The 15,759-nt window shown below is 45.5% G+C and overlaps 1 protein-coding gene across 8 annotated transcripts in view; it reads left to right on the forward strand.

Moving 5' to 3' along the window:
- CNOT10 (CCR4-NOT transcription complex subunit 10) overlaps positions 1-15,543 on the forward strand; it is a 98,003-nt gene extending 82,460 nt beyond the window's left edge. For all 8 annotated transcript variants that reach the window (XM_003895222.2, XM_021934937.2, XM_021934938.2 and 5 more), the window contains 5 exons: positions 4,141-4,271; positions 5,883-5,918; positions 6,109-6,236; positions 11,642-11,717; positions 15,124-15,543. In XM_003895222.2, the coding sequence (XP_003895271.1) occupies positions 4,141-4,271; positions 5,883-5,918; positions 6,109-6,236; positions 11,642-11,717; positions 15,124-15,278 (526 nt within the window). In that variant the 3' untranslated portion in view covers positions 15,279-15,543. The remainder of the gene's footprint in view (positions 1-4,140; positions 4,272-5,882; positions 5,919-6,108; positions 6,237-11,641; positions 11,718-15,123) is intronic.
- Positions 15,544-15,759: the final 216 nt, after the last annotated feature.

Here is a 15,759-nt window from a genome sequence, read left to right on the forward strand (position 1 = left end):
TACTCAGGAGGCTAAGGCAGGAGAATTGCTTGAACCCAGGAGGCAGAAATTGCAGTGAGCCAAGATCACACCACTGCACTCTAGCCTAGGCTACAAAGCATGACTCTGTCTCAAAAATAATATTAATAATAAAATAAATAGACAAATAAGAATTTTAAAATATCTTTCCAAGCTACTGTATCATTCCAAAATGAGCTAGTTTTAGTGAGACTCCAAATACTTCTTCGTTAATATCATTGTCATTCTAAAATTTTCCAAAGCACATTATCTTTTTCTTTTATCAAAATTGAGTAAAATACAGGCCAGATGTTGTGGCTCATGTCTGTAATCCCAGCACTTTGGGAGGCCGAGGTAGGCAGATCATTTGTGGTCCAGACCAGCCCAGCCAACATGGTAAAACCCCATCTCTACTAAAAGTATTAAAATTAGCCAGGTGTGGTTGCAGGCGTCCATAATTCCAGCTACTCGGGAAGTTGAAACAGGAGAATCACTTCAGCCTGGGGGGCGGACGTTGCAGTGAGCCAAGGTTGCACCATTGCACTCCAGGCGGAGTGACACAGCAAGACTCCCTCTCAAAAAACAAAAATAAACTGCATACAGCTTGAAATTTTTGTATGATGCTGATCCTGGAAATTTTATCAAAAGCCACGAGTATTCTGCATAACATTAGAACAGTTGTTCTTTCATTCATCGTATAGGTATATACTTATAAATGCCGAAATATAACTACTTACTCTTTTGCTTTTTAGTGATCCCCAGACATACCTAGTGCTTTTTTTTTAAAAAAAAGGTAATTAAGGCCAGGCGCGGTGGCTCACACCTGTAATCCCAGCACTTTGGGAGGCCTACGCAGCAAATCATTTGAGGTCAGGAGTTGGAGACCAGCCTTGCCAATATGGTGAAACCCCATCTCTACTGAAAATACAAAAATTAGCCAGGCATGGGGGCGCACTCCTGTAATCCCAGTTACTCAGGAGGCTGAGGCGCGAGAATTGCTTGAGCCTGGGAGGCAGAAGCTGCAGTGAGCCGAGACTGTACCACTGTACTCCAAACTGGGTGACAGAGTGAGACTCCATCTCAAAAAAAAAAGTAGTAAGAAATCATTCAACAATATAAGAGACTTTGTCACAATTCAAATATAAGGGAACTCTCGCTCTTCTGCAAGAAAATCTTGTCCAGTATTCAGGCTTGGAGATGGGGAAGATCCTAATTTTCAGTTCAAGGCATTTGGGTTGCCTCTAAAGTACCTTCCATTCTTACCATTGCCCAACTCAAAATACCAATGTTGGGAATTGCAGCTCCTGCTGGTGTTCAGATTGTGGTGTATACGGCCATTATGAGAGAACTGGACTTTGTGTGTGTGTGTGACTGAGTCTCTCTCTGTGACCCACGCTAGAGTGCAGTGGCGCAATCTCAACTCACTGCAACCTCTGCTATCTGGGTTCAGGCGATTCTCCTGCCTCAGCCTCCCGAGTAGCTGGAACTACAGGAGCCCACCACCACACCCGGCTAATTTTTTTTTCTTTTTTCGAGACAGAGTTTCACTCTGTCACCTAAGCTAGAGTGCAGTGGCATGATCTCAGCTCACTGCAACCTCTGCCCCCCCGGTTCAAGCGATTCTCCTGCCTCAGCCTCCTGTGTAGCTGGGATTGCAGGCGCACGCCACTATGCCCTGCTAATTTTTTTTTTTTTCTTTTTTTGAGACAGAGTTTCACATGCATGAGCCACCGTGCCTGGCTAGTTTTTGTATTTGCTCTTATTGCCCAGGCTGAAGTGCAGTGGTGTGATCTTGGCTCATCACAACTTCCACCTCCTGGGTTCAAGCGATTCTCCTGCCTCATCCTCCCAAGTAGCTGGGATTACAGGCATGTACCACCACTCCCAGCTAATTTTGTATTTTTAGTAGAGACGGGGTTTCTCCATGTTGGTCAGGCTGGTCTCAAACTCCTGACCTCAGGTGATCTGCCCGTCTCGGCCTCCCAAAGTGCTGGAATTACAGGTGTGAGCCACCACGCCAAACCTGGAGAGCTTTAAAACTGTAAAAGTTTAGTTTGTGTTGTTCTTATGTAGAAAATCATTAAGATTTTGAGCAGATCAGAAGGTCCCCAGTTTAAAAAAAAAAAAAAATCAGGCGTGGTGGCTCACGCCTGTAGTCCCAGCACTTTGGGAGGCCATGGTGGATGGATCATGAGGTCAGGAGATCGATACCATCCTGGCCAACATGGTGAAACCCCGTCTCTACTAAAAATACAAAAAATTATCCGGGCATGGTGGCATGTGCCTGTTATCCCAGATACTCGGGAGGCTCAGATGGGAGAATCCCTTGAACCAGGGAGTCAGAGGTTGCAGTGAGCCAAGATCGTGCCATTGCACTCCAGCCTGGCAACACAGCAAGAGACTCCATCTCAAAAAGAAAAATAAAAAGAGAGAGAGACACATTTTTAGCAGGGATGAAGTATGTCTAAGGCTATTTTAATTTTGAAAAAATCTGGCCGGGCGCGGTGGCTCAAGCCTGTAATCCCAGCACTTTGGGAGGCCGAGACGGGCGGATCACGAGGTCAGGAGATCGAGACCATCCTGACTAACACAGTGAAACCCCATCTCTACTAAAAAAAAAATACAAAAAACTAGCCGGGCGAGGTGGCGGGCGCCTGTAGTCCCAGCTACTCGGGAGGCTGAGGCAGGAGAATGGCGTAAACCCGGGAGGCGGAGCTTGCAGTGAGCTGAGATCCGGCCACTGCACTCCAGCCTGGGCGACAGAGCGAGACTCCGTCTCCAAAAAAAAAAAGAAAAAAGAAAAAATCCATCAGGTGATCATCAGGAAAATGGCTCGAAGTAAGAGACTGGATGAAGTAGGCTGTTGTAAGCCAGGAGGGTGTGCATCTGACCTGGCATTCATGGGGATAAAATAGATGATGCGAAAGCAGGAAACCTTTCAAATAGAATCTGATCTGGCGCTCTGGTGCTTTTAGACTCTTCCAGCAGCGGAGACTGGAGGAATCTGATTCTCATGCTCTACACACGGGCATCTATTCTTGGATCTCTCTCTATAGAACAGCATAAATTTGCCAATTGCGAACTACTTTCTGAATTGATATGTATACTTTGTTCTACTTAGCTAATATGAAAATTGTTATAGTACTTATATATTTTTTTAGAAACAGGGTCTCATTCCATGGCCCAGGCTGGAGTGCAGTGGCACAATCATAGCTTATTGTAGCCTTGAACTCCTGGGCTCAAGCAGTCCTCACACTCTGCCTCCCAAGTGCTGGGATTACACACATGAGCCACCACACCCGGCCTTAAGATGTTTTTAAAGAGATAAAATTTAAGTAACTCTTTTTTTTTTTTTTTCTGATACAGAGTCTCGCTCTGTCGCCCAGGCTGGAGTACAGTGGCGTGACCTCGGCTCACTGCAAGCTCCGCCTCCTGAGTTCACGCCATTCTCCTGCCTCAGCCGCCCTAGTAGCTAGGACTACAGGGACCCGCCACCACGCCCAGCTAATTTTTTGTATTTTTAGTAGAGACGGGGTGTCACCATATTAACCAGGGTGGTCTCAATCTCCTGATCTCGTGATCCGCCCGTCTTGGCCTCCCAAAGTGCTGGGATTACTGGCATGAGCCACCACACCCGTCAAGTAACTCTTTATTTTTATTTATTTATTTATTTATTTTTGAGACGGCATCTCACTCTGTCATTCAGGCTGAGGTACAGTGGCATGATCACCGCTCACTGCAGCCTCAGTCTCCCAGGCTTAAGTGATTCTCCCATTTCAGCCTCCTGAGTAGCTGAGACTACAGGCATATAGCACCACGCCCAGCTAGTTTTTGTATTTTTTTTGTAGAGACAGGGTTTTGCCATGTTGCCCACTGGGCTCAAGCATGCCCACTGCCATGTTGCCCACTGGGCTCAAGCAGTCCACCCACCTAGGCCTCTTGAAGTGTTGAGATTAAAGGCATGAGCCACTATACCCAGCCAGTTGATTCGTTTTACCTAAATAAATTTAGATTTCAATTTAAGGACATGAAATATGAGACATATATCCAATGTATAATAACATAATATACCCAGCATTATTTTACATTGGGTATTTTTGTAGTGTTGTACTTTTCAGTTTGGAATCTGTTTTTTCATTTTAGGTTTTTGGGACATTTATATGCTGCAGAAGCCCTCATCTCTCTCGACAGAATATCTGATGCCATTACTCACTTGAACCCGGAGAATGTCACTGATGTCTCCTTAGGGATCTCTTCAAATGAGCAGGACCAAGGTTAATGAGGACACCTTTGATCCGAACTGGTCACTGTTTCCATTTCCTTCCTGTCATAATTCAGGATGTGTGGAAATTTCAGGGCATGGTGGTAATGAGGAGAAAAGTTTTAGGTCGGCTTTCCACATTTTTGTTTGTATTTACTTTGTGGCAGTTGTTTGCTAAGTAGACCTGAGAGTTAATGGTCACATTGTCTAAATTTTCACTTTTGAAAGGCTGGTACTGTTAGAATGGTTAATGTGGTTCTGATACTGTTTATTTGTTTTCCTTTGGAGTGATTCTAAAATCCATAGGGGTGTAAAAATACTGCATTCAAGAGTCAGTTTCAGGCCAGGCGCAGTGGCTCACACCTGTAATCCCAGCACTTCGGGAGGCTGTAGCAGGAGGATCACTTGAGCCCAGGAGTTTGAGACCAGCCTGGGCAACCTAGTGAGACCCTGTCTCTATTTTAAAAATAAGGAGAGAAAAGTTTGTTTTAAATCATTGCTAAATTTTTAAATAATTGCCAGGCGTGGTGGCTCATGCCTCTAATCCCAACACTTTGGGAGGCCGAGGTGAGCAGATCACCTGAGGTCAGGAGTTCAGGACCAGCCTGCCCAACATAGTGAAACCCCGTCTTTACCAAAAATACAAAATTACTGGGACGTGGTGGCACGTGTGTGTAATCCCAGCTACTCAGGAGGCTGAGACAGGAGAATCGCTTGAACTCAGGAGGTGGAGGTTGCAGTGAGCCAAGATCACGCCACTGCACTCCAGCCTGGGTGACAGAGTGACAATCTGTCTGGGAAAAAAAAAAAAAAAAATTAAATAATTTAAGCTGTGCGACATTCACTTTACTCAAGATTAGTGCTCAGGTTTGAGATGGTAGTGGGGTGGTAGCATTCTGACATCTTTTAATGGAATCTCCACTACGTGAAAAGTAAATAAATTGCTTTATATTAAATTTCCATTTCATAAAGAAAGTTAGGTTTTTAGAAAATATGCTCTCAGCTGGGCACAGTGGCTCACGCCTGTAATCCCAGCACTTTTGGAGGCCGTGGTGGGTGGATCACCTGAGGTCAGGAGTTTAAGACCAGCCTGACCAACATGGTGAAACCCTGTCTCTATTAAAAATACAAAATTAGCCAGGCATGGTGGTATGCCCCTGTAATCCCAGCTACTCAGGAGGCTGAGGCCAGAGAATCACTTGAACTCAAGAGGCGGAGGTTGCAGTGAGTCGCACCATTGCACTCCGGCCTGGGGCGGCAACAACAGCAAAACTCCATCTCCAAAAAAAAAAACAAACAAACCAGCCTGACCAACATGGTGAAACCCCGTCTCCACTAAAAATACAAAAATTAGCCAGGCGTGGTGGCGCATGCCTGTAATCCTAGCTATTCAGGAGGCTGAGGCAGGAGAATCGCTTGAACCCAGGAGGTGGAGGTTGCAGTGAGCCGATATCGTGCCACCGCACTCCAGCCTGGGCAACAGAGCGAGGCTGCGTCTCAAAAAAAAAAAAAAAAGAAAGAAAAGGAAAGAAAATATGCCCTTTGCCTTCTGAGCCTGAGGAAAAAAAAAAAGAAAATATGCTCTGTTGTTCTGCCCCTCAGATTTATTTTCATGTTTTTGTAGGATCAGACAAAGGTGAAAATGAAGCAATGGAATCCTGTAAGTAAGAAGTTTTGTGATACTTAAGTAGCCTGGCCTGCATTCCAAAAATTAGACTCTAAATCTTCTATGTTCGTTTTTCTGCCTGAGGAATACTGCTGTGCTGAGTGGCTCCTCAAGGCAATAGGTGGGGTTGCTCCTTTGTTGTTTGCACAGCCTCTTCACCAGCGTCTACACTCTTTTTCCTCAGCTGGGAAGCGGGCCCCTCAGTGCTACCCCAGTTCCGTCAACTCTGCCAGGACTGTGATGCTGTTCAACCTTGGCAGTGCTTACTGCCTGAGGAGCGAATATGACAAAGCCCGAAAGTGTCTCCACCAGGTGAGTCCAGACTGGAAGGAACTGAACCTTGTAAAGCAGCCAACACAAGTTTGAGGTTTATATATTTTTTTTGTTATTTTGTTTGAGGCATCTGGTCAGTTTGTTAAACATTGGAATATCACTTTCCCAGATTTAAAAATATTCTTGCAACATAAACAACTGATCAGCATTGTAAATTAACCTAGACACTTAATGAAGAGTTTTTCTTGATGATTTTACTTAATTTTTTTTTTTTTTTTTTTTTTTGCCGGGTACAGTGGCTCATGCCTCCCAGCATTTTGGGAGGCCGAGGCGGGCAAATCATGAGGTCAGAAGTTTGAGACCAGCCTGACCAATATGGTGAAACCCCATCTCTACTAAAAAATACAAAAATTAGCCAGGTTGGTGACACGTGCCTGTAGTCCCAATTACTAAGGAAGCTGAGGCAGGAGAATCATTTGAATCCGGGAGGCAGAGGTTGCAGTGAGCCAAGATCGCGCCACTGCACTCCAACCTGGGCAACAGAGCGAGACTCTGTCTCAAAAAAAAAAAGAATGTTTAAATTTCAAATCAACAGAATAAAAAGCAACTTGGGGCCAGGCACAGTGGCTCACCCACACTCTGGGAGGCTGAGACAGGCAGATCACTTGAGTCCAGCAGTTTGAGACCAGCCTGGGCAACATAATGAGACCATAGCTCTACTAAAAATACCAAAAATTAGCCAGGCATGGTAGTGCATTCCTGTAGTCCCAGATACTTAGGAGACAGAGGTAGGAGGATCACCTGTGCCTGGGAGGTCAAGGCTGCAGTGAGCGAAGATCATGCCACTGCATTCCAGCCGGGGCAACTGGAGCGAGACCCTGTCCCAAAAAAAAAAAAAGACGAAGGAGTAACTTGACAGTTTTAATTATTAAAATTCCAAAAGATGGAAAACTGTCTAACAGATCACTTATATAAATAATAGTGCATCTGTACAGTTGAAGACAATGCAGCTATAAACTCTGGGTACTAAATTGAAAGATGTCCAAGACATACTAAATGAAAACAGCAAGGTGTGAAACAGTTTCTGTACAACCCTGTATACATGCATAAAAGATCTCTGAAAGGACACACCAAGAAACTGTGAATATTAGTTGTAGGGGTGGCAGGATGAATACTACATGGCTGGAGCAGTAGAACGGGAGACTTTTCAGTGTATACTCTTATGCTTTTAAATTTTAAATTGTGTAAATCTTTTTTTCAAAAAGTGAATTATAGACTGGGCACAGTGGCTCACACCTGTAATCCCAACACTTCGGGAGGCCAAGGCGGGCAGATCCTGAGGTCAGGAGATCGAGACCATCCTGGCTAATACGGTGAAACCCCATCTCTACTAACAATACAAAAAAATTAGCCAGGCGTGGTGGCATGTGCCTGTAGTCCCAGCTACGCGGGAGGCTGAGGCAGAAGAATAGCGTGAACCCAGGAGGCGGAGCTTGCAGTGAGCCAAGATCGTGCCACTGCACTCCAGCCTGGGCAACAGAGTGTGACTCTGTCTCAAAAAAAAAAAAAAAAAGTGAATTATAAATCCACCTTTCAGAAAGCCAATACTAGAGAAACTCCATACATACTAAAGAAAGCTGCTGGCAAGGCCAGGCGTGGTGGCTCACACCTGTAATCCCTGCACTTTGGGAGGCCAACGCAGGCAGATCCTGAAGTCAGGAGATCGAGACCATCCTGGTTAACACGGTGAAACCCTGTCTCTACTAAAAATACAAAAAATTAGCTGGGCATGGTGGCAGACACCTGTAGTCCCAGCAACCTGGGAGACTGAGGCAGGAGAATGGCGTGAACCCGGGAGGCAGAGCTTGCAGTGAGCCAAGATTGTGCCACTGCACTCCAGCCTGGGCGACAGAGCGAGACTCCGTCTCAAAAAAAAAAGAAAGAAAAAAAAGAAAGCTGCCAGCAATACATAACTAAAATAAACCTCTGAATTCTACCGCTGAAATGGTGCATCATGAAGCTTCAAGGAAGATTTTGATTGGATCTCTTTAGGTCACCTGCCAATCCCTGGACCAGTCATGGGCATGGAGCCATACCTGTCGTAGGGGACTAGGTATCACCATTGGCAGCCCCAGAGGAATCTCACAAAATTAGAAATAATTCCTCAAAAGGACATTCATCCAGCAAATATCTGTTGAGTACTTACTTCTGAGCTAACCCATGGGAATAAGACTGCAAATAAGCAGACATGCTACAACCTTGCCCTTGTTTGTAGACCTTTGCAGTTAGGAGACACCTTCCTAAAAAGGGAATTGCCACGCAATTCAGAGGGTATGCAGGATTTTAAGACTTCTGATCTAGAAAGTTTGTATCAAATGGTCCATTCTCCAGCAGCACTTGAGAAGGCCCACATCCCCACATGCTTGCCACAGCAACTCAAGTTGAAATTAAACCTCTTCTCAGGAGATAGGGTGGCTTTCAGCCGGACGCAGTGACTCACGCCTGGAATCCCAGCACTTTAGGAGGCTGAGGCGGGCAGATCACCTGAGGTCGGGAGTTTGAGACCAGCCTGACCAACATGGAGAAACCCTGTCTCTACTAAAAATGCAAAAATTAGCTGGGCGTGGTGGCGCATGCTTTTAAGCTCAGCTACTCGGGAGGCTGAGGCAGGGGAATTGCTTGAACCCAGGAGGCGGAGGTTGCAGTGAGCCGAGATCGTGCAGTTGCACTCCATCCTGGGCAACAAGAGCGAAACTCCGTCTCAAAAAAAAAAAAAAAAAAAAAAAAAAGCCTATGTGACTTTCACATAGGTTCCTGCTTATGTAAGCAACCTTGTTGTGCCTAGAAGTGATGATGCTTTACCATGTGGAAAATAACTACAAATTCTATTTAGTCAACTTAATGGCATCTGGTCAGCATGTCTGATCCCAAATCAGACAAGTTAAGTCACAGACTGTCTGTCCAGGGTAACATGTTTGATACTATCTAGGCATTGAGTGTATGAGTTAAACCAGTAAGAGTTACAATGTTTCACTCTTCCCAGTAGCAAGGCTAGGATGTTTAACAGCCCCTCTCAAAGTGCCCCCAGACCCCAATCACTGCAGCAGAGCTTTTGATCTAAAGTTACAGTGTGTACAGTCTAGCTCAGGTTCTCATACAGCAGGTGGCCATGGCTGCTGCCACGCTGGGAGAGACAGATGGGGTCAGGCCTGGTTCGGGGTCTGAAGGGGGTCTTGTTTTGGTCCCTTGGTTTTTAGGTTAATCCAATGGCTGGAACTTTGTTAATTGGGAGGCCCACGCTGCCTGGGAGGGAAGAACAGTAATGTGAAGAGTTGGAAAGGGCTCCGAGTAGATGTTTCCAAGGTTGCCTGCCCACTGCTAACCATTCTGAACAGCCAGTAAGCAAAATGCCATGAAGTATCATAAAGATGTTGTCTTGAATTCTTGTATTTTAAAGAAAGCTTCAGACTAGTCATTGCAAAAAATAGTAAATAATGTGTTACTAGCCACTTGGATGGAAAATAGAGATTTTAGTATCCACAAAATGGGCCTGGCACAGTGGCTCATGTCTGTAATCCCAGCACTTTGGGAGGCCAAGGCGGGTGGATCATCAGAGGTGAGGAGTTCAAGACCAGCCTGGACAACATGGTGAAACCCCATCTCTACTAAAAATACAAAAAATTAGCCGGGCATGGTGGCAGGAGCCTGTAATCCCAGCTACTTAGGAGACTGAGGCAGGAGAATAGCTTGAACCCAGGAGGCAGAGGTTGCAATGAGCCGAGACCGTGCAGTTGCAGTCCAGCCTGGGCAACAAGAGCAAAACTCCGTCTCAAAAAAAAATCCGGCCGGGCGCAGTGGCTCAAGCCTGTAATCCCAGCACTTTGGGAGGCCGAGACGGGCGGATCACGAGGTCGGGAGATCAAGACCATCCTGGCTAACATGGTGAAACCCCGTCTCTACTAAAAAAAAAATACAAAAAACTAGCCGGGCGAGGTGGCGGGCGCCTGTAGTCCCAGCTACTCGGGAGGCTGAGGCAGGAGAATGGCGTGAACCCGGGAGGCGGAGCTTGCAGTGAGCTGAGATCCGGCCACTGCACTCCAGCCTGGGCAACAGAGCGAGACTCCGTCTCAAAAAAAAAAAAAAAAAAATCCACAAAATGGTGTAAAGACAATCTTGCCTATACAGCTTACCTAGAAAGCTAGGCCTAGATGTATAAAATTTCATTTTCTGAAAAGAGTTGTTATACCTCAGTGATGTGGCGAGAGGAATAAAAGCTCCCCCACCTCATTCATGAGGAACTTCTTAGAAGCACGTGCTCTGGGCAACATGCCCCACTAGTCTGGGATTTCTCCTGATGCTGCCAGAAACCAACCTAGTACACGTTTCTGGTTCTCCCCAACATCTCCCACATTCAAGCTTCTACTTAGACCTTCAGTACCATTTCTCCCCATTTTCTGCCTATGAGTTATCTACCCTGCAAGGACTAAAGCAGGCCTCCATTACCCCAAAGCTCTATTTGAAAGAAACTTCTTTTCTTTCCATATTCACAGCACATTCACTGCCTTTCTCCCTGGTATTTATGTAACTTTGTTTGGATTATTGTTAGTTATTTGCATGGTTGTTTATTATCAGGGGAAGTCCCTGACTTATCTCCATACCCACCTCTGGTCAGTAAGTATTTGTAGAAGTCCATTATCTGATTAGATTAAGAGAAGAGGCAGAGCTGTCTGGAAGCAATGAGCAACTAAAACTAGATGGGGAAATACAAGTTGATAATAAGGTGAGGAATATTTTGGCTATAACCCAAAGAGGCCCAGACTGAAGAAATAAACCTGTAATTTCAGCACTTTTGTCCAGAGCAGTTCAGGCTGCTTTTCTCAGGACTGGATCAGAGAGAAACTGCTGGCCGATGCTGCGGCTCTTTCTCAGATCTAAGGGCAGCATGGTGCCTAAACTAGTAAATTATTTTATTGGACTAAATTGTACTGTGTTTCAGTCCTTAAGAATGGGGACACCAAACATGCTATGTGGTACATTTTTTCTGTATTACTATTTACGTTTGAATTGTTATTCCTGACATTGACAACTTACAGTTTATAATACTGAGGTGTTACTTAGGAAAACAAATGGGCCTGCAGATTTTTATGTAAATGCAACTGTGTGTGTCTGTTGTGAAAGCCACCAGCAGACTTGCATGGTTGATTGTAGTATCAGGGTGTCCAGTCACACATCTCAAAACCCAGAGTATTACATGTCTAGCTTAATTGGTAGGTTTTAAGACAAAAGGAGCTGAGGCTCATCACAGCAAAACAACAGGTAGTCCCTAGGAAGTCACGAGGGAATGAGCTTGAATAAATTTGTTACCTTGTTGGTTGGCAGATGTACTTGGAGTGTGTATCTTAAGCTGTTGGTTTTTCATGGGCATCTTTCTGTTTTGAGCAAAGGCGGCTTCAATGATCCATCCTAAAGAGGTGCCCCCTGAGGCCATCTTGCTGGCAGTCTACCTTGAGCTGCAGAATGGTGAGTAATTCTCTCTGTTTAGGACTGTATCCCTTCAACGAGCCCGAAATTTTTTGGTTGGGGGACAGGGTCTCACTGTGTTGCCCAGGCTGGAGTGCAGTGGTACCATCAGAGCTTACTGCAGCCTCCAAACTCCTGGGCTCAAGCAGCCTTCCCACCTCAGCCTCCCAGGTAACTGGGACTACAGGTGCACACCACTGAGCCCAACTAATTTTTTTAAATTTTTTGTAGAGATGTGGTCTCGCTTTGTTGCCCAGGCTGCTCTCAAACTCATGGGCTCAAGCAATCCTCCCATCTTACCCTCCCTAGTAGCTGGGATGACAAGCATAAGCCACCATGCCCAGCCAAGGCTGGGATTTTTAATGTCTGTTTTTTCTCTTCAGATTCAAAACTGCCTTCCTTGAAGATATGACCCATCAAATTCTGTTTTTTTTTTGGTTTTTTTTTGAGATGGAGTCATGCTGTGTCACCCAGGCTAGAGTGCAGTGGCACTATCTCAGCTCACTGCAACCTCCGCCTCCCGGGTTCAAGGTTCAAGAGATTCTCCTGACTCAGCCTCTCAAGTAACTGGGATTACAGGTGCCCGCCACCATGCCTGGTTAATTTTTGTATTTTTAGTGAATTAATCCTGGGATTACAGGAGTGAGCCAGAGCGGACAACCCATCAAATTTTTCTACATAAAAATATAGTTAGGAGCTGGGCGCAGTGGTGCATGCCTATAATACCAGCACTTTGGGAGGCTGAGGTGGGCTGATCACCAGAGTCCAGGAGTTTAAGACCAACTTGGGCAACATGGCAAAACCCCATCTCTACAAAAAATACAAAAATTAGCTGGGTGTGGTGATGTGCACCTGTAGTTCCAGCTACTCGGAAGGCTGAGATAGGAGGATCACTTGAGCCCTGGAGGTTGAGGCTGCAGTGAGCTGAGATCATGCCAAAATGAGACCTTGTCTAAACAAATAATAATGGGCCGGGCGCAGTGGTTCACACCTGTAATCCCAGCATTGGGAGGCCGACGCAGGTGGATCATTTGAGGTCAGGAGTTTGAAACTGGCCTAGCCAACATGGTGAAACCCCATCTCTACTAAAACTACAAAAATTAGCCAGGCGTGCTAGTGCACGCCTGTAATCCCAGGTATTCAGGAGGCTAAAGCAGGAGAATCGCTTGAGCCTGGGAGGTGGGAGGTTGCGGTGAGCCGAGACACACCACTGCACTCCAGTCTGGGCGACCCAGTGAGACCCTGTCTCAAATAGTAATAATAAAAAATACCTATATCTAGATAGATAGATTGACTGATAGATATAGTTGGGGAGTTTTTGGTATCCTACAAATACTCCTTACAAGTTAAGCTTATCTCCTTTTATCTGAGAAAATACAGAATCATAACTTCTGACACTTAATTATAATTAATCCCTATTAACCTTTCTCATAGGCAGCTAAATGACTAATTGAGAACATGAGTTAGAATGTAGTTGCTTTGAGTTGTACACCATAGTATTTTGAACACATATATTAACAAGTTTTACAGTAAGCCAGTTCTTGCTGAGAATTATTTATTCAAACAGAAATTCAGGTCATGCCTCTAGGGCATATACGATCTGCAAGATGTATCTCACTAGAAGAAAGGCTGTCGGCTCTAGATATGAGATAGCATGAAGTAGAAAAGAGACATGAATGAGAGAGATTAGAAGGGACAGAAATAGGCCGGGTGCAGTGGCTCACTCACGCCTGTAATCCCAACACTTGGGAGGCCGAGGCGGGCGGATCACGAGGTCAGGAGATCGAGACCATCCTGGCTAACATGGTGAAAATAAATGTTATTTTCTCTGTCTCTACTAAAAATACACAAAATTAGCTGGGCGTGTTGGCACGCAGTTGTAGTTCCAGCTACTCAGGAGGCTAAGGCAGGAGAATTGCTTGAATCCTGGAGGCGGAGGGAGATCGTGCCACCACACTCCAGCCTGGACGACAGAGCGAGACTCTGTCTCAAAAAACAAAAAAAAGGGACAGAAATGAAGTCACAGCCAGGCGTGGAGTCCTAGCTACTCTGGAGGCTGAGGCAGGAGGATTGCTTAAGGCCAAGAGTTCAAGGCTATAGTGTGCAGTATTGCTCCTGTGAACAGTCACTGCACTCCAGCCTGGGCAACATAGTGAGACCCTGTCTCTTTTTTAAAAAATAAAAAATAAAAAAAGGCTGGGCACAGTAGCTCATGCCTGTAATCCCAGCTACTCTGGAGGCTGAGGCAGGAGAATCGCTTGAACCTCGGAGATGGAGGTTGCAGTGAGCCATAATCGCCCCACTGCACTCCAGCCTGGGCCGCAGAACAAGACTCTGTCTCAAAGAAATCCCAATGTTCAAAGGCATAACTCCTTGTTGACCATGGGAACTCTTACAAGGCTCCCCTTTTTTTTTAATAGCTGAAGAAGGGGTCTTAAGTGCCTGGCACCCAGCCAGACTTAGCCTCCTTAAAGATGTGATTAGGGTTAGTGCATTGCCCTAGATTGTTTCATTGTTTTTTGTTTGTTTTGAGATAGGGTCTCAGTTTGTCACCCAGGCTGGAATGTAGTGGCGTGATCTCAGCTCACTGCAGCCTTGACCTCCCAGGTTCAAGCAGCCCTCCTGCCTCAGCCCCCCACGTAGCTGGGACTACAGACATACACCACCATGCCCAGCTAATTTTTGTATTTTTTCTAGAGACAGGGTTTCACCATGTTAGCCAAGCTGGTCTCAAACTCCTGAGCCCAGACGATCTGCCCACCTCGGCCTCCCAAAGTGCTAGGGTTACAGACGTGAACCAACCCTCCGAGCTGATCGTTTCTTTTATACAGCCCACCTATAACAAGTTCTCTATCTGGGCTGTACCTTAGAATCACTGGGAAACTTAAAAATTCCATTGCCCGGCCGGGCACGGTGGCTCACGCCTGTAATCCCAGCACTTTGGGAGTTCAAGGCGGGCAGATCACGAGATCAGGAGATCGAGACCATCCTGGCTAACATGGTGAAACCCCGTCTCTACTAAAAATACAAAAAATTAGCTGGGCGTGGTGGCGGGCGCCTGTAGTCCCAGCTACTCGGGAGGCTGAGGCAGGAGAATGGCGTGAACCCGGGAGGCGGAGGCTGCAGTGAACCTAGATGGTGCCCCTACACTCCAGCCTGGGGACAGAGGGAGACTCCGTCTCAAAAAAAAAAAAAAAAAAGTTCCATTGCCCCGGCCATGCCCTACATCACTTAAATTGGAATTTCTGGGGATAGGATGGAGGCTTTATGGGATTCCAGTGTACAGCCAAGGCTGCAGATGACAGCTCTTCCAGATCATCTTTTACCTCCCTAGCAGGATTCTCATGGCTTGCTTTGTGTGTGGTAGTATTGTTGCATGCTTTTTTAACGGGAAGTGTTTTTATAGGTAATACTCAGCTGGCCTTACAGATCATCAAAAGGAATCAGCTGCTCCCTGCAGTGAAAACACACTCTGAAGTGAGAAAGAAGCCAGTGTTTCAGCCTGTCCACCCGATCCAGCCCATCCAAATGCCGGCTTTCACCACTGTGCAGAGAAAGTGATACTTCGCTTTTGGAAAACTGTTACCTGAGACCCAGGGGAGTATTTACTGGCCATTTTACTTGTATCACAGCAGAATGAATAAAAGATGGTGAAGGCTGTTAATTTTGAGACGGTTCTACCCCTGACTTTTTGCCAAAAGCTTACTTAAAATTTAAGGATTTACTAAGTCATCATCAGCTGTTTTTCTTAATTTCAGCCAGACTATTAATTTTGAGACATTATGTAATATATGCCATAGGCAATTAAAACATAATTTTATCAGAAGTCTTTTCTTGACTCTTAGATTATTTTAGCATCTGAGGTTTTGTGTTAATGTTTAAAAATTGACAAAGAAGAATATCAACAGTAGATAAATAGCCAATTCAGAAGCTGACCTGGGAGTAAAGGGGAGGGAAAGAGAGTTGATGTGTTTTATGTCTAGTGTGATGACTGAAAAGACGAGAAAATGTGTTGAGAAATTTGGTTAAGAAGACACAACTG

This window comes from Papio anubis, chromosome 2 (genome assembly GCF_008728515.1).
Source record: "Papio anubis isolate 15944 chromosome 2, Panubis1.0, whole genome shotgun sequence".
Taxonomy (NCBI): Eukaryota; Metazoa; Chordata; class Mammalia; order Primates; family Cercopithecidae; genus Papio; species Papio anubis.